We start from the raw sequence: 27,089 nt of genomic DNA on the forward strand, positions 1-27,089 counted from the left end.
CGGGATTAGCGACTGCATCTAGCAGAGTGGCGGTTACTGAGGACCTTGGCAAGAACAAGTTTGGGAGAGATCAGACAAAAGCTATGGGGTGAGTTCAAGAAAGGACTGGATGAGAGGAAGTGGAGCTAGTGAGCAAAGTCATCAGCCATGCCTAGGACAATGTGAGCTCAGGCTGTCAAAAGGAAACTCTCTCTCAAGCCCCACATATATTCTATGAATCAAGCAATGTTTATGGCTGTTTACTGGTAAGAAAACTGAAGCTTGATGTGTGGCTAATTTTATGGCAACTTGAAATAAGCTGCAGTCGCCTGAGAGCAGGGAACCTAGATTAGGAAAACGGTTCCGACAGACCAGGCTGTCGGCAGCCCTGTAGGGCGTTTTCTTAGTGATGGAGTGGGAGAGGCCAGCCCACTGTGGGTGGAGCACTCCTGCGCTGGCTGGTGGTCCAGAGTTCTAGAAGAAAGCAGGCTGAGCAACCAGGAGAAGCAGGTCAGGAAGCAGCCTTCTTCCCAGCCCCGCATCAGCCCTGCCTCCAGCTTCCTGCCCTGCTTGACATCCTGTTATAAGAAGTGAAATAAATCCTTTCCTCCTCAAGTGGTTTTTGGTCACTGTGTTTCATCACAGCAACAGAAACTCTAATACACTCAGAGAGGTTGAATAACTAGACCAAAGTCAGACTGGAGTGACAGGCCAGAAACCCGAGCCACATGTATCTAAATCCCGCTCTGGGACTAGCATCTCTTGTGTGGAGTCCCCGCTCGGAAGGGGTGGTCAGAACCTTTCTCTTCCCAAGGACTGAACAATTCTTTTCCAGGGTCTGTTGCCTCTGATGCAGGCCTTTATGAGAACTGACCTGCCAGCTGGAGCCTGGTGCCCTTGGGCTGCTCTGGGTGCAGCCCCTGGGGTACTGACCTGAATTGGGAAGCACAGATCCTTTGCCGTTCTTCACGTCTACCACCCAGGTAGCTTCTTTGCCCCCGGGGCCATCTTTCACTTTGAAGGCAAAAATGCCACCGATTTTCTTCACGAACTGTTCCCCTTCCTGGAAACAGAAGTAACATCAGGAATTACCTTCCTTTGACTTTAAATAAATATTTAAACAGGTACATGATGTGAGCAGCAGAGTCAATGAACACCGCTTTATTTACAGAAAGGAAGAGGCCACAACTCCCCTGTCAACGCTGTAAAGCAGCTTGATGGAGGGAAAGAAGGGCAGAGGCCTGGAGCAGCTTCTGGGGACAGAGAGGCCTGGAGCAGCTTCTGGGGACAGAGTGGCCTGGAGCACCTTCTGGGGACAGAGTGGCCTGGAGCAGCTTCTGGGGACAGAGTGGCCTGGAGCACCTTCTGGGGACAGAGTGGCCTGGAGCACCTTCTGGGGACAGAGTGGCCTGGAGCAGCTTCTGGGGACAGAGTGGCCTGGAGCAGCTTCTGGGGACAGAGTGGCCTGGAGCACCTTCTGGGGACAGAGTGGCCTGGAGCAGCTTCTGGGGACAGAGTGGCCTGGAGCAGCTTCTGGGGACAGAGTGGCCTGGAGCACCTTCTGGGGACAGAGTGGCCTGGAGCAGCTTCTGGGGACAGCCTGCATTTGCCCAGTCAAAGAGCCTTTGCTTCAAAGCCAGTTTTGTCAGCTAATTTTGGTTCTCCACAATCAAGACTAAAGTGACGCTAAAACCAAAGCTTTCTTTACAAGTTCAATTCCTGATTTAGTATAAAAAACTATGTAAACAACTTTCCTTTTGCCTCTTAATTCTGGACCTTGGAAGTGCACCGGCGTAACACAGACATGTTGCCATGACCCCCAGCGGGTGGTTTCCTTCTCCTTCCCACTTCAGTCTCACTCTGCTTTCTGCGTCTTCTTGAAACATGGCCTCAGACTCTGCGCTAGGCAGTCAGACCAACCCAGGCTAGCAGTATTCTGTACTGTAGTGACAAAACCTTCCTATAAAACGGAGCACAGGGACACGGGAGCCGCACAGTGGGCAGTGGAAAAAGACAATGGCACATGCACCTTGCCCTAAAGAAAAGCATGGTTCCGTGTTTGCTTACGATCCTAGTTTAATCCCCAGGCTCCTTAGAAAGGTAGGAGAGACCAGCTGCACTAAGCCGTCCTCTGACCGTCACAGTGAGTCACAGCACACACACCCTACCACACTGTACACAGGCACAGACTCTAATGGCAAATACATTTCTAGTTAAAAAAGGAAACCAGAGTCCAGAGAGGTGGCTAGTGGTTAAAAGTGGCTGCTCTTCCAGAGGACCAAGGTTCAATTCCCAGCAACCAGAGTGTCTCATAAGCATCTGTAACTCCAGTTGCAGAGGATCAATCCCCTTGTCTAGCCTCCATGGGCACTAGGCATACACGTGGTACACAGACATGCATGAAACCAAGACTACAAACTAATTTAAAAATAAATTAATTAAAAAAAAGAAAACCAAAATTGGTATAATGTTTTGATATCTTTTTAAAGAAAAGAAACACATTCATTGTAGACAAATTAGTAAATATTGATAAGCAAAGAAAACATAAATCATTTCTAATTTTATCCTATAAGGAAACATCACAGCTGTAGTCAATTCTATCTTTTTTTTCTCAACACAACAGTTTTAAATGGCTGAGCACATTGGTGCATAGCCTTTATTCTGACACTCAAAAGCTTGAGGCAGATGATCTGTGAGTTCTAGACCAGCCTGGGCTACATAAGCAGGTTCCAGAAGAACCAGGGCTACATAAAGACACTCTGGGTCCAGTGGGGTGGTATGGACGAGATGGTATATGCTCGAAGCCCAAGGCAAGAGGACTAAAGGTTCAAGGCCAGCCTGAGCTAAAAACTGAGTCCTAGACAGCCTAGGTTGCACCGTTAAGAATCTGATCAAAAGGAGGTGGGGATTGAAAGACTCCTGAATCCTGGGAAATCCTTACTCAAGTCTCGGGATAGGACGATGCCCCCAAAATTCACGAGAGACTGTTCTTGATGCAAACACATGAGGTTTAATTCTCCAGTGCACTGGGCTGCTCTTGCTAGTGTCCCCAGCAGGGACAGAGGAGCTTGACCCCCTGCCGCTGCCATTGGGGTTTTTTAAAGAAACAGATCATAAAGAAAAAGAGGAGGGGATGCTCAGGCTGTGATCTATGTCATAAGGAATGGGGAGATGAAGCAGCAATTCATGGCTCAGCAGAAGGTTACAGGTTATCTTGGGCAAACACAGTTACTTTGAGCAGGGATGGGGCACTGGTCCTTGAAGCAAGGGGAGTGCTTGTCCTTTGAAACCAGGAGGGAGTGCTCGTCCTTGCAGCATCTTAAGGTTGACAGGTTTCTAAGTTGCACTATGTCTAGGCTAACTGCTAGTGGTCTCCCAGGGATCATCTACTTTTCTAGCTAATATATCCTCCTGCCTCTGCCTCCCGAGTGCTGAGATTAAGGGCATGCATCCCCACACCTGGTTTGTCCTTTCCTTTTTCAATAAAGGAAAATCTTTACATTTGTGTTTATGTGTGTGCACACATTTTGTTTTTTGACACATGGCTTTACTTTGCAATTCAGACAGGTCTCAAATTGGTAGGCTCCTCCTGCCTCAGCTTCCCAAGTGCTGCTACAGTTACAGGCAAGAGCATCATTTCTAGCTGAATTCATTCTTAGGTATTTTACAGTGTTCTTGTTAATAATATACTTTTCATTATATTTTATGGCTGAATTAATACAGATACATAGAAAATATGGTAATCTTTTTTTGCTTTTTTTTGGACCTGGCTACTTTTTGAATTTTCTTGTAGATTCTGTTTTCCTCCTCCATTTAGGACTGCAGTAATTTATATATCCAGGGTTCTTCATCCCTATTCTTTCCCCTAACAAAGATTTAACGTGTTCGCTGTCCTCACACTGTAAGAGCACCTGACACACTCAAATGCTTATCTCCCTGGAAGAATTTACATCAACTGACACTGCACAGGGGCCTCTGTTTCTATGTGTGCGGAACCATGGCCCAGAGCTGAGTTCTCTTCTTCCATCGCCCCTCCCTGTGTGTGTGTGTGTGTGTGTGTGTTTACTCATGCACAGTGTAACAACAACTGAAGTATAATTCAGACCTTACAAAATGCACTTTTTCACAGTACACAATTTAGAAATTTTTTTTTAGTGCATTTAAAGATGTGTATGACAGTTAACCTTCACTATTGACAGGATTTAGAATCATAAAGAAGACACGCCATGCTGCCTGTTAGTGCATTTCCAGAGGTTTAATGGAGGAGAAAACCCCACCCTGAGTGTGGGTGGCACCAGCCCATGTTCTGGGATCCCAGACCAATAAAGAGAAGCAGGCCGAGCCCTGGCCCTTCTTTCTGGGCTGGAGCTCTTGGCCAGGGTTGTGCTGTGGCTCAAGCTCCTGCCACCATCCCTCCCACCGTGGTCAGACGGTACATTCTTAAATCAGGAGCCAAAATAAACCCTTCCTTCCTTAAACAGCTGTGTCACGCATGTGGCCACAGCGATGCGGAGTGTGACGAATAAACAACACGCAACACCGACATCAGTAACCTGAAAACACTCTCGTGTTCTTATGTGAACTTAGACCCCTGCAGTCAGTTGCCATTTTCTGATACTAGCTTCTGAAAACCACAAACCTATTTTGTTTCTACAAACTGGCTTATTCTGAAGATTTCCTATAAATAGAACCATACAGTGTGCTCTGTGAGTGTCCTGTTTAATTTAGCATGTTCTCAAGGTTCATGCTGGATTGTGTATCAACCAGTACCTCTCTCCTTTCTCTGGTCAGGTAATATTCTACTGAATACAGTTATTTGTTTATTTATGTTTCTTGTTGTGTGTGTGCATATATGTTGTTTGTGTATAGATATATGTATACATGGGGGTAGGGGTGCTTACTCTTGTAGGCACACACAGATGCTAGCAACTGATGTCTTTCTCACCTGTTTTCCCATTTTATTTCATTCATTCATTCATTCACTCACTCACTCATTCATTCATTCATTCATTCATAGATAGGGTTTCTCTGTGTAGCCCTGGTTGTCCTGGAACTCTCTACGTAGACCAGGCTGGCCTCAAACTTATAGAGATCCACCTGCCGCTGCCTCTAGAGCGCTGGGATTAAAAGCGTGGTCACCATGCCCAGCTTCCAGACAAGGTCTCACTGGACTGGAGCTCAATGCTTCAGCTAGACGGGCTGGCAGCAAATTCCCAGAACCCACGTGTGTTCTCTCGGTTTTAGAAGCCCACTGCCACACTCCGCCTTTGCACGGTGCTCATGAAGCCCTGACTTTCCCCACTAAGCCATTTCTCAAGCCCTCTTTTCATTGTCTTCACATTTTGGTTTTATGCCTACTGTGGACAGAGGCTCTTCCTTCTCTTGGGTAGGTAGTTAGGAAGACATTGCTGAGTCATAAGCTACTTAACTCCTTGAGGAACTACCAAACTTTCAAAACAGTCACACCAATAACCTACAACCCTACCACGCTGAGTAGAGGTTCAAATGTCTCTACATCCTCACTACTGATTAGTATCCTCCTAATTCATTCATATGCCTCCTTTTATTAGTCAGTCCGCTGGTATGTCAGACTTTTTCTTATACAGTGACTACCTCAGCGTTCCAGAAAGCAGCCATGGGTCTTACAGCAATGTAGCTGTTCTAGTCAGTGCCCACTTTTCTCAGTAGTCACAGGTGCATTTCCTCTTAGAACTAAGGATCAAACTTGAGCCAGGTTTCTTCTGGGGCCAGTGATCAGTAACTGACTACTTCCAGGTATGTCTGCAGGCCTCCTTGCACAGTGCCTCACAAACCAGCCAGAGCAGACACCAATGAGTTATAGCAGGAAAATCTCAGCAAGCATTTACCACTTACCTCCCACTGCCTAAAAGAGATGTAAATTAATTTGCACTTGCTGTTCCTTTTGAAGAACCAACTGACCCTCTTACAAAAGCATACTCTACAGTCAATAAATCATTTTCCTTTGAAACAGGAGTGAAAGTAGGTAAGAGAGTTAAAAGAGAAAAACAGTTGCAAAACTGGAGATCATTCCTCCCAAGAAGTTTTAAAAGCGTCTCCTGGGAGGAGAGCACTTTCTCAGTGGACTGAAGGTGGAGAGCAGGTGCTGCTGGGAAGGCAACGGGACAAGAGAGGACGGCATTCTAAGCAGGCCAGTGGAGCACTGCTTTGGAAGACAAAGGTGGAAAAGAAACCTCCGGCTAGACTGCCTCCGCTGAGGCAGAAAATGCTTTCCCTGACAAAGAGCCCAGACTCCCTTTCCAGCGCTCCAAGCCCTGAGGAAACTGACGATCGTGGGAAGGAGACACAGGCTGGGATAAGGTTGTGAAGGAGTGCAGAACTGAAGTGAGAGCAGGAGGCGGAGGTCGCACAGCGAAAAGCAAAGTGCAAGCCTGAAACAGCCCCTTTGTTAGTCCCCGTGAGGAGTCCTCCTGGACTCTCCCGGCTGACCTGACTACACAGAAGGTAATCTTGTACCCAATCTTTTTATGTGACCTCTGAACCAAGTCCTCATAGAACTCCTCATTTGACTGTGGACACAATAGTGAAAGGCAGTCAGAACACAGCAGTGAGCTACCTCTTTCTGACTAGGCTGGCAAAGATTTTTATATAATAAGCCAATATAGTTTTAGAGAAGCTGTAGGGGAAAAAAGCAGCTATTCTCTGTTGGACCATGAAAGGCAGTCTGTGTTCTGGTTAAGCTAGGTTTAAACCCCGGTGACCCAGTGGATTTAATCCACGATGGACGGAAGGCTGTTTGCCCATGCTCTCAGACACTAGGCACCTGACACTTTGCCCTCAACTCCATAATTCTGTGGCTATCAGTCACATAGGGCCACACCCCAGGCCCCAGGCTGGACTCCACCCCCACAGTTACCGGGCAACAGCCAAGTACCCTGGCCCACTATAAAAGGAGCTGCTTGGCTCTCCTCTCTCTCTTACTCCCTCTTCTCTTTCCCCTTCTCTTGCCCTCTTGGGCTCTTCCTTTTCCCCTTCCCTTCCCCCTCTTTCCACGTGGCCATGGCCAACTTCTACCTCTCTACCTCCCCTCTCTCACTTTACTCTTCTACAATAAAGTTGAAAAACCATGGCTGTCTCCTTTCATCTAAACCCGCTATTTGGAACAGGCCCACAATTCTCTTGAATTGTTAGTAATCTGCAGAATATTATCCTTTCTGGTGGGTGTCTGGCAAGCTAGACTAAACTGTAAAATGCACACACTTAACTACCTAATTAGTCCTTAATTAAACTAATTAGTATTTAAAGTATAAGGGGAAATTTATAACAGCAATGCTGTATTTGCAAAATTTAAATATAATCTGATAGTTACCATAAGAGGACAATTAAGTAAGTTATGGCACATATGTACAAACATGTACAATGTTCTGGAAAGCATGTGATGGGCCTATATACACGGCCATAAAGCATACTACAGGTGAAAACAGAATGAGGCCATGCCTCAAGATGGCAGCCTGACAGTCCCTCGGCGTCTGTCCCAGTGTCATGCCTGCAGCCTGGACTGGCTCTGCTCCAGCCCAGAGGCTGCTGATCATCATGAAAACCCTGGAGCCCCGGCTAGGCACACTAGCCACAGTGCAGTCAAGAACTTAGGAAATGTGCTCAGTGTTGGCCTGTCCCTCTGTGGCTTACTTAGCAGGAGTGAAATGCCAGCCTAAAAGTCTTGACTCCTGTTGTCTAACTCAGCGTATTCTCAGATGTATGATCTGAATTGTGGCTGTGACTGTGACTGTGTCTGGTTTAGCCTAAAATCTAAAGTCAACTGTAAGATCCCAGGAGACTATTACATTTCAAACAGTGAAGTAAATACCTAATCTTCCCATGAGTACCTCTTTTTTTATTGTCTTTGTATGACCTTTTTCTATCAAGAACTAATTATGGGTGTGCTGGAGAGATGTCTCAGCAGTTAAGGGCACTGGCTGCTCTTCCAGAGGTCCTGAGTTCAGTTCCCAGCAACCACATGGAGGCTCACAACCATCTGTAACTGTAGTTCCATAGATCCAATAGTCTTTTCTGATACACAAACACACAGACAAAACACCCATACACATAAAATAAATAAATAAATCTTTAAAAGAAAAAGCACAGACACACACACACCCAAAAGCATAACTACAGCTCATGCTGGCAAAACAGCCACATGTATAAAATAAGTTTTTAAAAATAACTATAGCACAAAAAATAGATTCTTATGTATAGTACAATAAAGCCAACATGTATCATGTGATTTGGCTATGTAAGATTCTAGTTTATACACAAGATAAGGATGACAAGTAGAATATTCATAGTAGCATTTTAGTGAACTCTAAGTGGCACAATTGGGAAATTTTAACATTTTTCTTTTTTACAAAGATTTACTTATTTGTTTTTTACTTATTTTTAATAACACTGTTAATGAATTTAGATGTAGTAGATTTTTAATTATTTGTTTATTTTATATGCACTGGTGTTTTGTCTGCATGTATGGCTGTTGGAAGGTGTGAGATTCTAATACGTATGGATAATTTGGATGCATTGCACATATGTCTGGAGCAGCCAGGGGAGAGCACTGGACCCTCTGGAACTGCAGTTACCAACTGATTTAAGGCACTCGGTGGGTGCTGGGAACCCAACCCAGGTCCTCTCCAAGAGCAGCTAGTCCGCAACTGCTGAGCCAACTCTGAAGCTACCTAAAAAAATGTTTTCCTTTTATGTATCCACATATAATGTGAATTTTAAAAATTAGAATTCTTTTTTGCAACAAAGAAGTAGCCAATTTAATAAAAGACTTTGAGAAATGCAAACAAAAGGCTGGGCACGGCAGTGCTGGCTAAGGCGGTGCAATCCTGTAATCCCAGCGTGGGCACGGAGGCAGGAGGGTGAGCTCATCCTTTGCCACACAGACGCCAGCATGAACTATGAGACACGTTCAAGGAGAACAAGTCAATAAGTAATTCCATTTTTAAAGTAATTCTGAGGAAAAGAAGATGAGGACAACAAAAACAACAAAAACAAGTTTTGCTTAAAAATCCCATTATAAAAGCAAATTATTTATATGCTAATAAAAACAGTAATGAAGAATTCTGATATCAGGTACAGTTAAAGATTCATTTAAATTATCTCTGGAATGCTTTTTAAATGACATCTCTTTAACTCAGAGGAAATTATAAATGGAATGTGATAGCTGCATTGTCAAGCCCAGAACTTCAGGTCTGATGCAGAAAGACTGTTGTAAGTCTGTGGCCAGAAGGCCATCTGTCTCAAAAAGAAAGAAAAATAAAAAAGATTATATCAAAATAAATGAGCACTCCTTACATCTGAATTATATCCACAATTGGATATCTTCCTGACAAAGAAGACTGAAATGAAAATAATTTAAAATATTATTTACTATAGTCTTTATATTCAGATATGGAGATGTGCGTTAGGCAGTGGTGGTGCATGACTTTTATCAAAGTATTCCAGAGGCAGAGGCAGGTAGATCTTTGAGTTTGAGGCCAGTTTCGTCTACAGATTGAGGTTCTTTCTTTCCTTTCTTCCTTTCTTTCTTTCTTAAAGATTTTATTTATTATATGTAAGTACACTGTCGCTGTCTTCAGACATATCAGAAGAGGGCATCAGATCCCATTACAGATGGTTGTGAGCCATCATATGGTTGCTGGGAATTGAACTCAGGACCTTCGGAAGAGCAGACAGTACTCTCAACAGCTGAGCCATCTCACCAGCCCCAGATTGAGTTTCAAGACAGCCTGGGTTATACAAAGAAACCCTGTCTCAAAAAAAAAAAACAAAAAACAAAACAAAACAAAACACATGTAGAGATGTGCGTATTTGCGATGTAGTGTGACTAGAATGACAAAGACGCCTCCCTCCTAGGACCCTCCTGGATTCTGAAACATGAAGTATTTCAGCACAAGGTGAGATTTCACCTTCAGCATCAGGTGAGGTCTCCGCCTCCCAGCCCAGACTCTGGTCTTTGGTAGTGTTTTATTTCCACTCTCACCTCTTCAAGCTTCTTCTCGATCTCCTTAAAGACGAGATTTGCCTTGAAGCCATCCCCTGCAGAGCTGGTGGGAGCCGCTGAAATCTGGTGCGTTCTGAAGGAGCTGTGGAAGGAGCAGTGTCAGTCCTGGGAGTCAGAGGTCCTTGGGTTTTTCAACGCTTAAGTAACTAACTTTTAAAAAGCTCAAGAACAGAGATGTTGCAGCTCTTACCTCAAGAAAATCTTCAGTAAGTATATAAAACAATTACCCAACTCCACCCCACAGCAAATTCTAAGTTCTCACTATCTGAAGCCACCCTCCTGAAACTTACAGCCAAAACCATTAACAAGCAAAAACAAACAAACAAATAAACAAACAGGCATACGGTTATCTGAAGAAAAGAAGTCAGCTAAGTAGTTGGTGGGGGGAGACATCTATTACAGATAGCAGTCACAGGGAGAGCCCCTCTAGGGAGGTAATATTTACATTACACCTTCAATTACTAAATGAACCAGCCCTACAGACAGTTTTGGTGGGGAAGCCATGCTAGCTTGCAGAAGCCCAGATATGAAGATGGAAAAGGAAATACAGGGAGGCTAAAGGAGGTACATGTACAGGAGAGAGGCTGGCTCTAAGAAACCACAACAGAGAACAGAATCGACCTCCCAGTCAGTGCGGTTGGTTTTCTTTTTGTCAGTTTGTTTATTCATTTGTTCGCAGTGCTGGGGATGGAGTCCAGACACTTGGCATATCAGTCAACACTAGAGTACCAGCCTTTTGTGGTACAGTTTCAAAGGTTCAGAGTGTAGCTCATGGGTAGACATGTGCTTAGCATGCTTAAGGGCCCTGGGTTGAACCCTATACACACACACACACACACACACACACACACGCACGCGCATGCACACACGCACACTCACATGCATACACACACTCACATGCATACACACACACACACGTACGCACGCACACACGCACGTGCATGCACACATAAACAAACCAACCAGAGTTTCAATTTTAAATATAATCAAAACACTGGGGCATGATCTAATTTATGTTTTAAAAAAAAATCTAGCTATCAGCTAGAAATGGACCTTCAACAGCTAAGCCAGGAAACAGGGACATCAACCAGGAGCCTCCTGCAGTCACCCAAGCCTGCTGACAATGGCAATCAGAGCCAAGTTACAAGGAAGTGGGTGGGGCAGTGGGGCAGGCAAGGCTGGGCTGGAGAGTCACTTTCACCCCTGATAGGAGATAATGCATTGCGTGACACACTGCTTGTTGTTCCAAGGAGACAGCCACTGATAATGGCGTTAGTACTGCACTCCTAAAGCTCACAGTGCCTCTTCCACTCACAAGCTGTAGGATTCCAGGCAAATGACAGGCTTCATCCCATTGTGCAATGGGGGCAGGGGGAGGACAATGCTTATGGCTGTGTGGATTAAAACAAGAGCCTGTGTAGACGCACCTAGCACGGTGGGGCAAATGGAAAACAGCACTAACCAGGACTGCCGAGGGCTGCGGGAACCCACGTGCTTTGTGGGGAAGCAGCAGTCAACATTTGGGCGGGCTGCCGTGAGACCATTCTAACAGACCAGCACAGACGTGCAGGCAGGGAGGCGCGAAGGCCGGCAAGGAGGAAAGCACAGCACTACTCCCAGCTCTGCTCCTCTCCCCTCTCCTCTCTCCATCCCCCCATATACTACTCCTTTTCCTCTTTCCCTCTCTTACCCGCCCTGCCATACTCTGTGGGAACTGACCCCAGGGCCTAGTGCATGCTAACACAACTTTACCAAGAAGCTCCACTCCTAGCCTCCTTGTTATTTCCGAGCCATCTAAGCTGGAATGGCGGCACATGCCTGTAATCTCAGTGCCTGGGAGAGAGTCTGGAGGATCGAGTTCAGGCCAACCTTGGCTAAAGTGAGTGTCAAGAAAACCTAGGCTGCCTAATAAGATCCTGTCTCAGAAAAAGAAGCCAGGCATAGTGTTGTATGTCTTCAATCCCAGCATTTGGGAGTCAGAGGCAGGCAGAACTCTGGCCAGCCTGGTCTACATGGGAATTCCAGGATGGCCAAGAATACATAGTGAGACCCTGTTTGAAAAAGAAAAGAGTAGGAAGGAAGAAAACGCCAGTTGTTAACTACACAAGCAACATCAACTGACTGCCTGGAACATCACACCACGGGAGGCAGCAGTGCTCAAGGTGACCCGAGAGGTAAGTTCCAGCTAACATCCTACTGAAGCAAGGAGAGGGCCTGCCGAGCTAAAGAGGGAGCTGCCAAGATCTCAAGGCCTGAAAGAGCTGGTGTGATGAAAGAAAGGAGACCAGAGTGACCAGTGCAGTAAATGAGGAGGGAACAACACGGTATGAAGGTGGAGACTGGGCAGTGGACACAGGTGACACAAAGCTAGGAGTCTAGGAAGCCAGAGACAGCAGCAGTAAAGTAGAAGAGTAGCTCGTGACACTCCTCCCAACGGTGTGTGGACTGACTCAGAGAGAGCATGGAAACAGGTGAAGAGAACGGTTAGGAGCTCACTGCAGTGGTCCCGGTGCGTGACGGCGGCCTGGTCTACAGGCGCAGTGAAGGAGACAGATTCCAAAGAAGAGCTGAATCTACAGCCTTTGTTGCTGGAGTGAGGGACATAGAAAAGTAAGTAGAAAATGTCTCAGGAGTTTGGGGGTAGCCAGGAGTGGCGATGACTGAGGAAGGGTGACGAGGGAGCAGAGGGGACTGGTGATCTGCCTCAGCTATAATCAGCTGGGGTCTGTGAGGCCAGAGGCGGTGGACAGGAGAGTCTCGAACTCACGAGGATGGATGCAGGCTGAGATGAAGTGAGGTAATCATGAGCAGATCCAGGTGTTGCAATCCTGGAATGGAGCAGAGAGAAGCCAGGACAAGGGCCTGTGGAACCCATGATCAAGAAGTCTGAGAGCCAGTGAAAATTCACTCAGAAATCAGGCAAAATGTCACAGAAGCCTAGAGCAGAGAAGTCTAGGAGATAAAAGCCAAGTATGTCAAAATGCTACCAAAAGGTCAAGTACCCAGGGGATGTGATAACCCGCCCTGTTCTGAAACACCCTCTTATAGAGCAGGGAACTGAATCCTTCTTTGGACTGTGACAGCCAGGAAGGTTGGTTTGGGGTGGGATAAAAATGGAATTGTTGAGTAATCTCTTAAAGAAATGGAGCATTCCTTCTGGATGTAAGCACAAGATAGTCCCATACATTTTTAAGGTCTCCAATATTTAAAGTGTGTTAAGATATGCCCTGCTATATCTGGCTGTACCAGCGCTTGGGAGTTAGAGGCAGGAGGATTGAAAGTTGAAGATCAGGTACATAGTGAGTTCGTAGCCATCTTGGCCTAAATGAGACCATATCTCAAAACATAAAACAACAATACCCCACATCACAGACACATCATTGTCTGAACAACTTTTAACCACACAGTCAGTGACGATGCATATTTTTAAAATATTGAACAGTTATCACCACTATGCAGCTCTAAAATTCCCTTCAGCTTATAAAACTGAAACTCTGGAACCAGACAGGTGGTTCAAGCACTTAAGGGTACTACTGGCTGCTCTTCCAGAGGACCCAGGTTCTATTCCCAGAACCCACGTGGTGGCTCACTACTGTTAACAATTGTTAACTCTAGTTCCATGGACTCTAATTCATTCTCCAGTCGATACATGACATATGCATAGAATAAATGAATAAGTGAATCTTAAGGAAAAAAAAACTGCCTCGTGTAGTGACACATGCCTTTAATCCCAACACTTCAGAGACAGAGGCAGGTGAATCTCTGTGAATTCAAAGCTACCCTAGGTTTCAGCAGCCAGGGCTGCAGAGTGAAACCCTGTCATAGACAGGTAGGTAGGTAGATATATACATACATACTATAGATAGATAGATAGATAGATAGATAGATAGATAGATAGATAGATACTATAGATACATACCTACTATAGGTAGGTAGGTAGGTAGATAGATAGACAGACAGAAGATAGATAGATAGATAGAAGATAGATAGGATAGATAGAAGAAAGAAAGAAAGATAGATAGATAGATAGATAGAAGATAGATAGATGGATGGATGGATGGACGGACAGACAGACAGACAAACAGATAGATAACTTTTAATCATCAGTGTGCCCTTTTCCCTGATAGTCATTTCTTGACTATATCAAGTAAAATAACTGATCCTGGCAGCCCAGGAGAGTACAAAGTACCCTGACTATGTGGCAAGTCCCAGACATATTTCCAAAGGTCAAGGGTCTCTATAGTTTGGTAAAGCTCATCATGCTACTGATTAACCAACTTTTTGTCTAAATCAGGAAAAAATAAACACAAAAATATTGTCAATATTTTCTGAACATCCTTCCTTGAAAGTCACTTGATAGATGTCCTGTTTAAAAAAATTTTAATAATAACATAAAGTAAGATATATCTCTTACACAAAAAATATTCCTGCTGATTTCTGTTTGTTTTATTGTTTGCTTTGTTTTTTTTGTCTTGCTGTGTTACCCAGGCTAGCTCAAGTAATCTTTCCCTTGGCCTCCCGAATTCTTAGAGTACAGGCACATGCTTACCATCATGCTTGGATTCTCACAACTTTAGGTACAAAATTTTAGTAGAAACTAAATTGTGATTGGTTTTTACTTGAATTTCATAAACACAAGTTTACTGAACTAAATCGCACAGTGTTGGAAAGGACTTAAAGATCAATCTAAAGAATACTGGAGTTTGTGTTTGGAGTCCCATGAGGTAAGTGGGAAGATTCACTGTAAGGCCCTCTCAGCTCTGTATCCACGATGTCACAGACTGCAAGTGAAGAGAGGTCATGAAACAGGAGCTAGCTAACACTTAGCTCCTTCAGCTGATCACCCACTTGTCTGGAGAGAGCTTGGTACTACTCCATATGTGCAATTTGTGCTGCTCAGGGCTGGAGCACTTTCCTGGCACACAACCCCCTGGGTTTAATACCCAGCACAGCCAAAGCACCTAGTGTGCTCAAGGCACATACCAGGCCTTCAGAAAGGGGTGGTTGGGCTGCCCACTTGGGAGTCAGAAGCAGGTAGATAAGGCCTTCCTGGACCAAAACAAAGAAAATGGAGGCAGAGAGCTGGTTGTTAAAGAAGTTTTACAACTCAATAATAACCCAGTTTTTACATTACTAAAGACACTGACAGACAGTTCTCAAACAATGATATACAGATCATTAATAAGCGGCCAAGGAAATGATGTTCAGAAAATGATTAGCTACTAAGGCAATATGAACCAAAATTGTGAGGTATTACTTTACACCCACAAGAACTACTAATAAAAGACCAGTGATGCCAGGAGGTGGTGGTGTACACCTGTAATCCCAGGACTCTGGGAGGCAGAGGCAGGCGGATTTCTGAGTTCGAGGCCAGCCTGGTCTACAGAGTGAGTTCCGGGACAGCCAGGGCTACACAGAGAAACCCTGTCTTGAAAAAAAACCAAAAAAAAAAAAAAAGACCAGTGAGGACGAGGGTAAGGAGAGGGGAGCTTTCATACAAATGGAGTAGTATTCAGCCTTCAAAAATAACATGTTAAATCAAAGAAGCCAGTCATGAAAGAATAATGCCATGTGACTTCCTTTATATGAACTATGCGGAGCAGGCAAATCCAGAGACAAGGAGTTTGTGTGCAGCTGTCAAACTACAAGAGGGGCAGCCTGGAAGTGAAAGCATTTGGGGTATGTGTTGGGCGGGGACAGTGAAAATGTTCTTAAACTATCACCTGTTCTGATTAGAGAGGGTTATGAAATGCATGCAAACACTGGGGAACAAAGTTCAGACAATCAGCAAGTCCCTTTGACCTCAGAGCTGGCAGATGAGCCCAAATGACATGACAGACAACTGGAGAGCTGGATGGTACGAGAAACCTTTCCAGGTATGATGGGAAATGCAACAGATGCCCCCTGACCAAGCTGTGGGATGCGTGAAGGGGTATTTCCCACGTTGTACTAAAAAGTCAAGGCTATTTTTCCCAAACTCCTCAGTGATACCAGAACTCAGTAAGACCATTTCAAGCACTTAACCAGAGGCATGAACTACAGGCACAGAAAAGAAGAAAGGCAACTGCACTGGGGAAACGCACGGTTCGCCCAACAGCTACAGTGTTCGGCAGGTACACTCTAGCAGTTTTCTGAACTCTAAAGTGAATGCTTTTCAATATTTCCTAAAAGGTTAACAGGCCCCAAACAGGTAGTATGATCAAAAACTTACAAGGGTGCTCTTTCTGGTCACCTCTCCCTCTTTGGAAAACAACCACCAAAAAAAACAAAAACAAAAACAAAAAAAGCCCACAAAACTAAAGTGACACCATCTACAAGTGGTACTTAACTAGTGTCCTAAATTCCTGGTCTAACTGCTAAAAACCGATGGTGAATAGTAACGACACAAAGTCACACAATATTATCCCTAAATTTCTATTTAAAAACCAGCTGAACTAATATAATACATGTATGTGTCTCCCTAGAAGGCCTGGGAGTGGCAAGAACGAGCCAGCCAGCAGCCATATATGGTGTCTCGGCGTCATTCTCCACTAAAGGAAACTCCTTGGAGAACTGACTGGGTGAGGGACCGGCCATGGAAAGGACAAGAGGGGCTGCAGATGTGTGTTGAGATCATAAAAAGATAAAGAGGTGGAGCTGGAGAGATGGCTCAGTGGCTAAGAGCACCAACTGCTCTTCCCGAAGTTCCTGAGTTCAAATCCCAGCAACCACATGGTGGCTCACAATCATCTGTAATGAGATCTGACTCCCTCTTCTGGAGTGTCTGAAGACAGCTACAGTGTACTTATATATAACAAATAAATAAATCTTAAAAAAAAAAAAGATAAAGAGGTGTAAGAATATGTTCTATGGCGATGTGTGGGCCTATGCCAAGGCATCCCTTCCCCCTGAGGGACCAGCCACACAATGGAATAGCAAAGAACAGAGTTTATCCAGGGCATGGGGAGGGGAGTTAAGAGAGCAGTAGAGGCAGAGAAAGGCAGAGAGAAGGAGAAAGTAGAGGAGTAGACGCCGGCCAAGACCACAAGGACAGAAGGGGGAGGAAAGGGGGGAGGGAAGAGCCCAAGAGAACACGAATAAAAGTATAAGAGTGAACACGAGAGAGGAGAGCAAGCAGCCCCTTTTATAGTGGGTCAGGCCTACCTGGCTGCTTCGAGGTAACTATGGGGAGGAGCATACCTAGCTCTTGCCAGGTAACAGTGGGGCTGGAGTCCAGGCAGAACCACCTATAATTCCAGCTCCAGGGAAATCTAGTACCTTCACTCACTTGCATATGCAAGCCCAAAAGCATGTACACATAAAAACTAATTTTTTTTAAGTGGAAGAAGAGATTGGACTAACTTCTTGAGCCAGAAAAGAGGGAAAGGAAGTACTATACAGAATCGTGGAGCACAAGGATCACCCTGAGAGGGTTCCTACTGGCCAAACCAGGGGCAGTCACTGCAACAAAATAATTGATTCTAAAGGACTGTGACCTCCTGGATAAAATAAGGTCTTGTGATTTCATGCAGTATATATGAATACATTTAAAAACAGGAGAGGAGAGATATTTCTTCCTTAGAGCAGAATATCAGTAATTGCAGTAGAAAAAGTTAGAAAATTATCAACGTGAGCTAAAATTCAAAGAGTGCCCCTGTAATCTGCTTTTATGATCTCACTGGCATTCAGAAAAAGGGCAAACTACAGAGGCAGCAAACAGAGCAGGGGTTGCAAGAAGGGCAGAGTAAGGGCTGCTGAAAACCTACACAAAGAAACAAAGAGCTGGCTGGACGCATACTTTCAGTCCCAGCCCTTGGGAGGCAGAGGCAGGTGGATCTTGTGAGTTCGAAGCCAACCTGGTTCACACAGAGTTCCAGGACAGCCAGCGTTACACAGTGAGACTCTGTCTCAGCAGAGAGAAAAAGAACCAAAGGACTAGGGGAAGCAGGTCATAGAATCACTCTGGACCTGGCCTGTGGTGGTAATTATACACTGCACTATTTGCATGTGAGAACTTGCAGGCATATGCTAAAATGGTGAAGCAAGAAACTCACTACCTCCAATAAAAGGCTAGCCTGGACTATCGTGTGAGACTGCCTCAAAAAAAAAAAAATCTGTACACAAACTTCCTAATTTTACTCTGAAGATAACAAAGTTGTCTTTGCCGATTATACCAACTGTGTTGGCTTTTCACAGCTTGATTATTTTTTCCCTAAGGGGGTTCATCTACAAGTGTGAACTGCATGGTATTCCAGGGTCATCAGCATAGAACGGATGAATCAGATTTAGGAAGAAACAAGATTAGCCCCCTAAGGACTACAAAAGATCATGGATATTTGAAAGAAGACCCTCCTAAGCTTGAGATGCATCTTAATGTTTGAATCAAAAACAAGATTCTGGCCAGAAAAAGAAGAGTGAGATGAGAGTGAGGAAAACCATCCTAAAGTTTGTAAAAGTTAAGACTATAATAGATAGTGGCCACTATCCTTTGTAGAACTATATAAATAAGTGATTAAGTAATTACCAAGAATTTCAAGAGAAAAAGAGCCCATTTGTGTTAAAAAGCGACAGGATGATTAAAGGAGGAAAGGCATAGTCATGGAGAAGCAACTCAACTCAGAACACACCAGACCTCAAAACAGACCCTGAGGTGGTTTCACTGGGAAAGGCTCATCAGGAAAGAGAATAATTAAAGCAAGAGGAAAAAAAGATTTTCCTAGGAAAATTTCTCTGGTGTATGATAACAGGGGCAAGGAGCCAATGAAGGGACAGCTAGGAAGATTCAAACGAGGGTAGGTATACATCATATCTAGTACAGGAGATGGTTAGAAACCGAGCACACAGAGGAAAGCTGGGCCTTGGGAAAGGAGGAAGAGGAACCCAAAGAGGCTGCAAGGAAGTTGAGGAATCTCAGGGGTTGGGCCAGAGGTACCTACAGAGGCAGATACTTCTAAGACAGAAGAAAGCAAGACATGGGAATTCGAACAGCAATGAGGGCTTGATTCAGAAACACATTTGCCAGGTTCCAGTGGCACATGTATTTGGTGGCTTTCTCTGACAGCAGCCAGAGGCCAAAGGAGAAAGCCAACTGTGAGAAAGGCAGCCAGAAGGTGATTTGCCTACGTTCCGCAGGCTTGTGGGCCAGCACTCCTGGCTTCGCTGCCTCTTTCTGAACAAAATTTTCCTAAGTTTGCCTTGGCTTAAAAACTAAGTCTTAACTTTTAAAACCATGTTAAAGTATTGTCATACTTTCCCTTAAATGCTTAATCAAATTGTGGTTGTTTTTTTTTTTTAATATTATGCAAGCGTCACTTATTGTAAACCATGACAAAAGTGACAGAACTTAGAATATTACTTACCTGGAAGCTTCGGGAAAACCCATCCTGTAGAGGGTGACAACCGCAGCTCCTCCAAGGCCTAAATTGTGCTGCAGAGCCACCTTTGCCCCGGGAACCTGTCTCTTTCCGGCTTCGCCTCTCAGCTGCCAGCAGAGCTCCGCGCACTGAGCCAGACCTGGCGAGTCGAGCACAGAGCGTCCCGGGCCGCGTTAGAGCGCAGACTCCGCCCACCCGCCCCAGCGAGCCGCTAGTTGGGACTTCCCGCCAAAGCCTTGCTCGCCTCCAGATCTTAAAGCCCAAGATTCACAGCTAGTTCCCACGCTAAGAGAATTAGCATTTAAAAGAAGACTCGCGTTCGGGAAATCAAGACTTGCTCTCTTCAACCCATTCTTTTCTGGTGTGTTGAAATAGAAAACAGCGTCCAGCTGCCCTCGGTGGTGCACACCTTGGATCCCAGCACTGGAGACAGAGGCAGGCAGATCTCTGAGAGTTCAAGGCCAGCCTGGTCTACCTTGTGTGTTCCAGGGCAGCCAGTGCTACATAGTGAGATTCTATCTCAAAAACAAACAAACAAAAAAGTGAAAAAAATTTTTGAGATGGGACATTTTGAAAAAGAATGGGATCAAACTGAACTCACGAAAGATGCAGATGATATGAAGTGGGAAACAGAAAAATGAGGTGGGAGTAGGGAGCGATCTATAACACTAAAAATGTTTGAAATAGTCATAAAGAATCCTTATTTTATATTTACTTAAAATACATGTAATACATATAAGTGTATGTGCATACACACAGACATATATGTTTATATTGTTTAAGTGAAGATATACCACATGGAATAATAGTACCCATCCTAAGCGGCACAGACTATCTAATAAAAAGCCCTGTGACAGGCATGAATTGGTCCTTTTGAATTGTTGGTCAAGGGAGCGCAACCTTGATTTCATCCCAGAAGTCAAAGGTTCTAAAGTTCTAAAATTGCTAAAGACAGCACATACTTGAACACAGGACTCGAGAAGTCAAGCTGGATCTAATCCAAAAGCCTCCTTCCTGAGGACTAGCTTTCATTGTACCAGAAGGTGCTATGCTATGTAAGCTGGAAGGGGGAGAGGGACAGGACCAATAGTCCTAATCAGCTGTGATGCCTAAGAACCACAAAAATGACAAGCACAGCAAGATATCTCTAAAGGTGCAATAGGGACACGTAGTCCCTCCCACCCCTCCCCCTCCTGCAGGCAGGGTTTCTCTGTGTAGCCTTGTCTGTCCTAAAACTAGTTCTGTAGACCAGGCTGGCCTAGAACTCACAGAGATCTGCCTGCCTCCCAAAGTGCTGGGATTAAAGGCATGCACCACCAATGCTCAGCTGACACTTATATCTTGATGGTAAATATACACACACATAATTAAAAATAAGCCAGGGTGGTGCTGGGGGGGGGCATGCTTTTATCCCCAGCACTAAGGAGGCAGAGATAGGTAAATCTCTGTGTTTGAAGCCATCTTGATATACAGAGTGAGTTCCAGAATAGCCAGGGCTAATCTTACAAAAGCCTTAGATCATATTTGAAGGTATGACAGTCCTGGAAGGCAGACTCTGGCAAATGGAAAATGCATGCAGTATATCCCTGAGCATCCGTGACAAACTTCCATAGAGAAATGGTTCCACAGAACAGAGAAATTGATAAAACTGCCTGTTGGTTTCTTAGATGATAATAAATGAACCCAAGAAGAAACAAAAGAAGAACTGAGCAGCAAGGCAGTGCACACCCTGGCTGCCCAGCGGGCTCAGTATGCCCACCTGACCCAACTCTCCTTTATCTTTTTTTCTGGAAGACTTTGTCACCCAGGGCCTTCTGTATCCTAAACAAGTAAAGCAACAGTAAAGTACAGGATCCCACTGTAAAGCAACGGGCCCTATGCCCTGACACACTCCCTTTCTTTCTCCTTCCCCAGCACAACACCCAGCTTTTCTATTTTCTACTGTATTATAAGCTTATGAGATCTGAGTGTTTCACTATCGCCGTTTATTGTTATTTTTTTGAGACAGGGTTTCTCTCTATAGCCGTGACTGTCAGGTAACTCACTCTGTAGACCAGGATGGCCTCAACTGACTCACAGAGATCCTTCTGCCTCTGCCTCCTGACTGCTGGAATTAAAGGTGCGCATCACCAAGCCCAGCTGAAATTTTGAGTCTTAACTAGAAATAAAATAAGGTTAACTAATAAGTACATTGTTGATTATAACTTCTCTATTGTGAAAACTGCAAGAACTTAAAATAGTCCACCTATAGTCCATAAGGCACTATCAGATAACAAAGAAGAAAACAAAGAAGAAATTTATCTTTTCTTCTAAGATTCTAATTTCAGAATTCCTAGTCCAGTTTTCTCGAGAGAAAATGAGTTCCATGCATTGCTAAGGAGGCATCCAACAACACACAATATGTTCATCTGAAACCATCACCTATAGTCCATAAGGCACTATCAGATAACAAAGAAGAAAACAAAGAAGAAATTTATCTTTACAAAAAAAAAATCACAGATTTTACTACTAAGTTACCTTAGAAACTCCAACACAGACATTGTCATTTTTTAGCTAAAGACCTAACAGTCAAAGTGATTAATTTCCAGTGGGCAGTGGAGCCATAGTAAGATTCTAATTTCAGAATTCCTAGTCCAGTTTTCTCGAGAGAAAATGAGTTCCATGCATTGCTAAGGAGGCATCCAACAACACACAATATGTTCATCTGAAACCATCTTACCTGGTGAGTCTAGTAAGATCTCTGTTAGGAAACATCTCGTTAGCTAAGTGCACTGCAGCTAACGGAAAATCAAATGACTGCAGTTAAAAAGCATTAAAACCTCAAGTCACCATCTGAGTTCAAAGAATACAAGCATACTGAAATCACAGACGTCAGCCACTCATGGCGGCTCACAACTCTAATCCTGGCATTTGGGAGGGGTAGGTAGGTAAACTTAACTGCTTTAAGTTTAAGGTCATCCTGAGTCATATAGTGAGTTCCAGGCCAACCTGAGTCAGGGCTGACTCAAACAAGTAAAACAGGGATCAGAAAGATGGCTCAGCAGATAAAGATGAGGGCCACCATGCTAGATGAGAGAGCCAGTTCTCTCAAGTTGTTCTATGACCTGCCATGGAACATGAATGTGCACATATATGTTCACACACGCAAACAAAACAAAACAAAACAAAACAAAAAAACCCCAACAGATTAGGGCCTAAAGTAGAATTCTGACAAGAATGCACTGTCACCTGTTGCACCCAGTGGGTGTCCCTTCGAGATGAGGCCTCCACTAGGGTTTATGACCCACTTTCCTCCATAAGTGTTGTCCCCTCTGTCCACCAGGGCTCCACCTTGTCCTGTGGAAGAAAAAGTTAATATTTACAAATGTTAAAATATAACATTGGGCAGATGGCAAGTTTGTCTAACTCTTCTACATAGCCAAGGATTTCTCAATATGGACATTTCTTAAGCGCTTAATAAAGTGTTACAAATGCTTCTAGGTATTGAGTAATAATATTGAGAAATAAAGGCTTATCTTTCAAGAATAGTCTACATGAAATAAGCACTTGGTGGGCCCTTACAGACCTGTGGTTTCCAAACTGCCGTGACTGTAACACAGAGGCAGAAAAAAAGAACTAATGTAATCAAAATTAATATTCTGCAACATTTTAACTAAAAATTATAGTTTCAAAAGTTTTAATTTTCCAAAATGCATGTATTTTCTCTCTCGTTTCAGCTATAATACAGTGTGATATATTCGTTTTTTAATTAAAAAAACAAAACAAAACAGTATTCTGGCTGAGGCAGAGGCAAATAGATCTCTGAGTTTGAGGTTAGCCTGGCCCATTGAGCAAATCTCAGAATAGCTGGGGCTCCACAGAGAAACCCTGCCTTGAAAAGCAAAAGTAAAACCAAAGAGCCAGACTGGATGTGGATTTCCAGGAGTGTGCTTGCCTAGCATGCCCGTGTCTCAGTGTTTGATTCTAGCACAACAAAAAGCTAAATCCAAAGGAAAAAGACAAAATAACAACAAAAAATTACTTTCATGAAATTAAAGAGAAATACTGAAGACACTGTTGAACCATAAAAGTTTAAAAAAAAAAAGTTCACAGCCACAGGAGGGATGGTGCAAGAGAGCACCCTTTATCAAAGCAGAGGCATCAAGACACTGTCAGAAAGAAAAAGTGAAAGGGAGAGGGGGAGGGAAAAGAGAGTGAAAAAGAAATATTTCTATTCAAAGTATATCTGAATAGGTAAAGTTGTTTTTGTATTTAACCTAGGAAGCAACTTATGTAATAAATTAGTCTAGTGTCTAATCTGACCATTAGTTTAACTATATGAGTACATGCTTATATTTCTTAATTATCTTAAACAGTTTATAATAGCATCTTTAAAAGGGACTAGAACTTTGTAGCTACAGATGAATTGTACTGGTCTAATATCTGATAAGAGTTGAAACATAATAAAAAAAGAAATTATAAATATCTAGTAAATACAAAAATCTTTTTCTTCCTTATGTCTTCAAAATACGATGAAAGAAAATTATTTCATCACATTAATATTTTCAATCCAAACAGATGTAATACTATGACAGCTACAAAAATGAGGTCAGTGAAGGCAAAGAAGAGCTGGTGAACGGGCCTCTGTGGCAGCAAGGTGTCCCCTTGTATGTGAAGAGACAAGATGAACTACAAGGACACTGAAGCTTAAGGACACACACGTGACCTTGGAGCACTAGTTCTTAGCTGGGAGAGATTTCACCCACAGGGAGAAATCTGGTAATGTCTAGAGATATTCTCAGCTGTCCCAACTGTGGGAGGCATTTGTGGCACTTTGTGGGTATAAGGACAGGAATTCTCACTGCTGCACACCCTAAGATGTGCAAGCCTTACCTCGGAATAACATCTCAAATGTCACAGAGCTGAGGCTAGCCTATTCACAGCCCCTAGAAACAGAGGGGCTAAGGGTGCAGCTAACTTTGTAGAGTGCCAGAACTTGGAACACAGAAGCAAAAAAGGATCAGAAGTTCAAGGTCATTGTCAGCTACCTAGCAAGTTAGGGCTAGCCTAGGGAAAGGGGGGACTATGAGATGGCTCAGCAGGTAACGCGCCCGTGACACAAGCTAGATGCCTGAGTGTGACCCTGGAACCCAGCAATGGAGAAAGGAGAAAAGCAGCTCCATGCAGTGTCCTCTGGATGCTCCGTGTGCTCTGCCACACACAAACCAACAGACACACTACACACAATAGCCATTAACTAATTACCAAAGTATTTAAATCATGCCATGAAAAAAAGCATTAAAATAATACACTAAAAATGTTCAAATAATGCAAAAGAAGAGAGAACAGGGGAGGAAAAAGTACAGAACACAAGCAGAAACATAATAAACCGTCGTCTGCGCCACATGGACACAGACGAGAGAAAAATGTTCACAACAGAGCTGACTATCACTGACCTATATCTATAATATACATATAGTACATGTATTAATATTATATTACACATATATATTTATTACAACACAATAAAGACAAATAACAGAGAACCAAAGGGCAGAGATTTAAATAGATTTAGAAGACATAAAATGAGGTGCTGGAGCTACAGCTCAACAGTGAGGAACACGCAGTGCTCTTCTGCAGAGAGCCCACGTTTGAGTCCTAACACCCACTTAGGGTGACTCACAAGCAGCTGTAACTCCAGCCCTACGAGATTCCCTGCTCTCCTCTGGACTCCATGGGCACCTGAATCACACATTCACATAACCACACAGGCACTGACATACATACACACATAAAGGTAATAGAAATTTTGTTTAAAAAAATGAGATACAAGAATGACCAGTAAGCACACAGAAAGATTTCTCAATATCATCAGTCATGGGTAATGTGAAGTTAAGACTAAGATAAGATACAATTACAACCTCGTGAACATGCCTGAAGTGCACACAGCTGACCACCAAGTGCTGACAAGGAAGTGAAGCTACTCAAAGTCCAGACCCTGAGGAACACTGTGTGCTTTAGAAACAGAAAGAATCCCTTCAAACTCACCAACTAGTTTTTCTGTTTTGCTTTCTGCACATCTATTTAAACACAATTAAAATACTTGGGATCAAAGGCCTAATAAATGCTCTTTAAAATGTACCCATACATTCTTAGTACTGATTTGCATAATGTAAAAGTTCATACTCTGTTATGCCAGTGTTTGAGTTGACTCAACCTGGATGTTCTAAAAACTCTCCTACCAAAACTTCTTACATCCGGTTTGCACCGGGTGTGGCTGGCAGAGTCAACGTGCAGGGAAAGGCAATTAGAGACTTGTGTTGTTTAATGATGAAAGTGAAGCCTTCTCAACAGGACTCACACAGGCCCTTCAGAGACACTACCTTCTGGACAGAGCCCCAGGGCTTCGTAAGTCAGGAGCTCATTGGTAGAGAAGCAATCGTGCAGCTCTATCACGTCCACGTCGCTGGGCCTCAGGCCGGACTTCTCATAGCACTTCCTGGCAGCTTCTTTACTCATATCGTAGCCAACCTGCACCCACAAACCCATCGCCAGGTAAATAAAGGGCAACAACATTTGGCCTTTCAGACAAAGATTTTTAAGAGAATAATACATGCATAATACTAAAGCTCAAAATATCACATACATTGAAATCTCAGCTGACTCTGCATTATATAAAACAATCAATAAAATATATAAAATATACATCTCAAATTTTATATCAAACTATAAAAGTTTAAATAAGGTATTGAAAAAGGACTTAGAATCTGAGATTCAACTTATACTGTTATGAAATAATAGTCTGTAGTGATGCGATCATAGTGTATAGTTATAGTGATGAGATCATAGTGTATAGCTATACTGATGAGATCATAGTGTATAGTTGTAGTGATGAGATCATAGTGTATAGCTGTAGTGATGAGATCATGGTGTATAGCTGTAATGATGAGATCACAGTATATAGCTGTACTGATGAGATCATAGTGTATAGCTGTACTGATGAGATCATAGTGTATAGTTGTAGTGATGAGATCATAGTGTACAGTTGTAGTGATGAGGTCATAGTGTATAGCTGTACTGATGAGATCACAGTGTATAGTTGTGATGAGATCATAGTGTATAGCTGTACTGATGAGATCATAGTGTATAGCTGTACTGATGAGATCATGGTGTATAGCTGTAATGATGAGATCATAGTGTATAGCTGTACTGATGAGATCATAGTATATAGCTGTACGGATGCGATCATAGTGTATAGCTGTAATGATGAGATCATAGTGTATGGCTGTAGTGATGAGATCATGGTGTATAGCTGTACTGATGAGATCATGGTGTATAGCTGTACTGATGAGATCATAGTGTATAGCTGTACTGATGAGATCATAGTGTATAGTTGTAGTGATGAGATCATAGTGTATAGCTGTAGTGATGAGATCATGGTGTATAGCTGTAGTGATGAGATCATGGTGTATAGCTGTAGTGATGAGATCATGGTGTATAGCTGCAGTGATGAGATCACGGTGTATAGCTGTACTGATGAGATCATGGTGTATAGCTGTACTGATGAGATCATAGTGTATAGTTGTGCTGATGAGATCATGGTGTATAGCTGTAATGATGAGATCATAGCGTATAGCTGTACTGATGAGATCATAGTGTATAGCTGTAATGATGAGATCATAGCGTATAGCTGTACTGATGAGATCATAGTGTATAGCTGTAATGATGAGATCATAGTG

General features: G+C 43.5%; 1 protein-coding gene across 1 annotated transcript in view; it reads right to left on the minus strand.

The window, feature by feature from the left end:
• Positions 1-27,089, minus strand: part of Scp2 (sterol carrier protein 2) — an 80,910-nt gene that overhangs the window by 9,854 nt on the left and 43,967 nt on the right. The window contains exons 10-14 of the mRNA XM_052176964.1: positions 25,734-25,881; positions 22,600-22,707; positions 19,357-19,510; positions 9,998-10,100; positions 913-1,042 (exon numbers count right to left, since the gene is read on the minus strand). Of these exons, the coding sequence (XP_052032924.1) occupies positions 913-1,042; positions 9,998-10,100; positions 19,357-19,510; positions 22,600-22,707; positions 25,734-25,881 (643 nt within the window). The remainder of the gene's footprint in view (positions 1-912; positions 1,043-9,997; positions 10,101-19,356; positions 19,511-22,599; positions 22,708-25,733; positions 25,882-27,089) is intronic.

This window comes from Apodemus sylvaticus, chromosome 3 (genome assembly GCF_947179515.1).
Source record: "Apodemus sylvaticus chromosome 3, mApoSyl1.1, whole genome shotgun sequence".
Lineage (NCBI taxonomy): Eukaryota > Metazoa > Chordata > Mammalia > Rodentia > Muridae > Apodemus > Apodemus sylvaticus.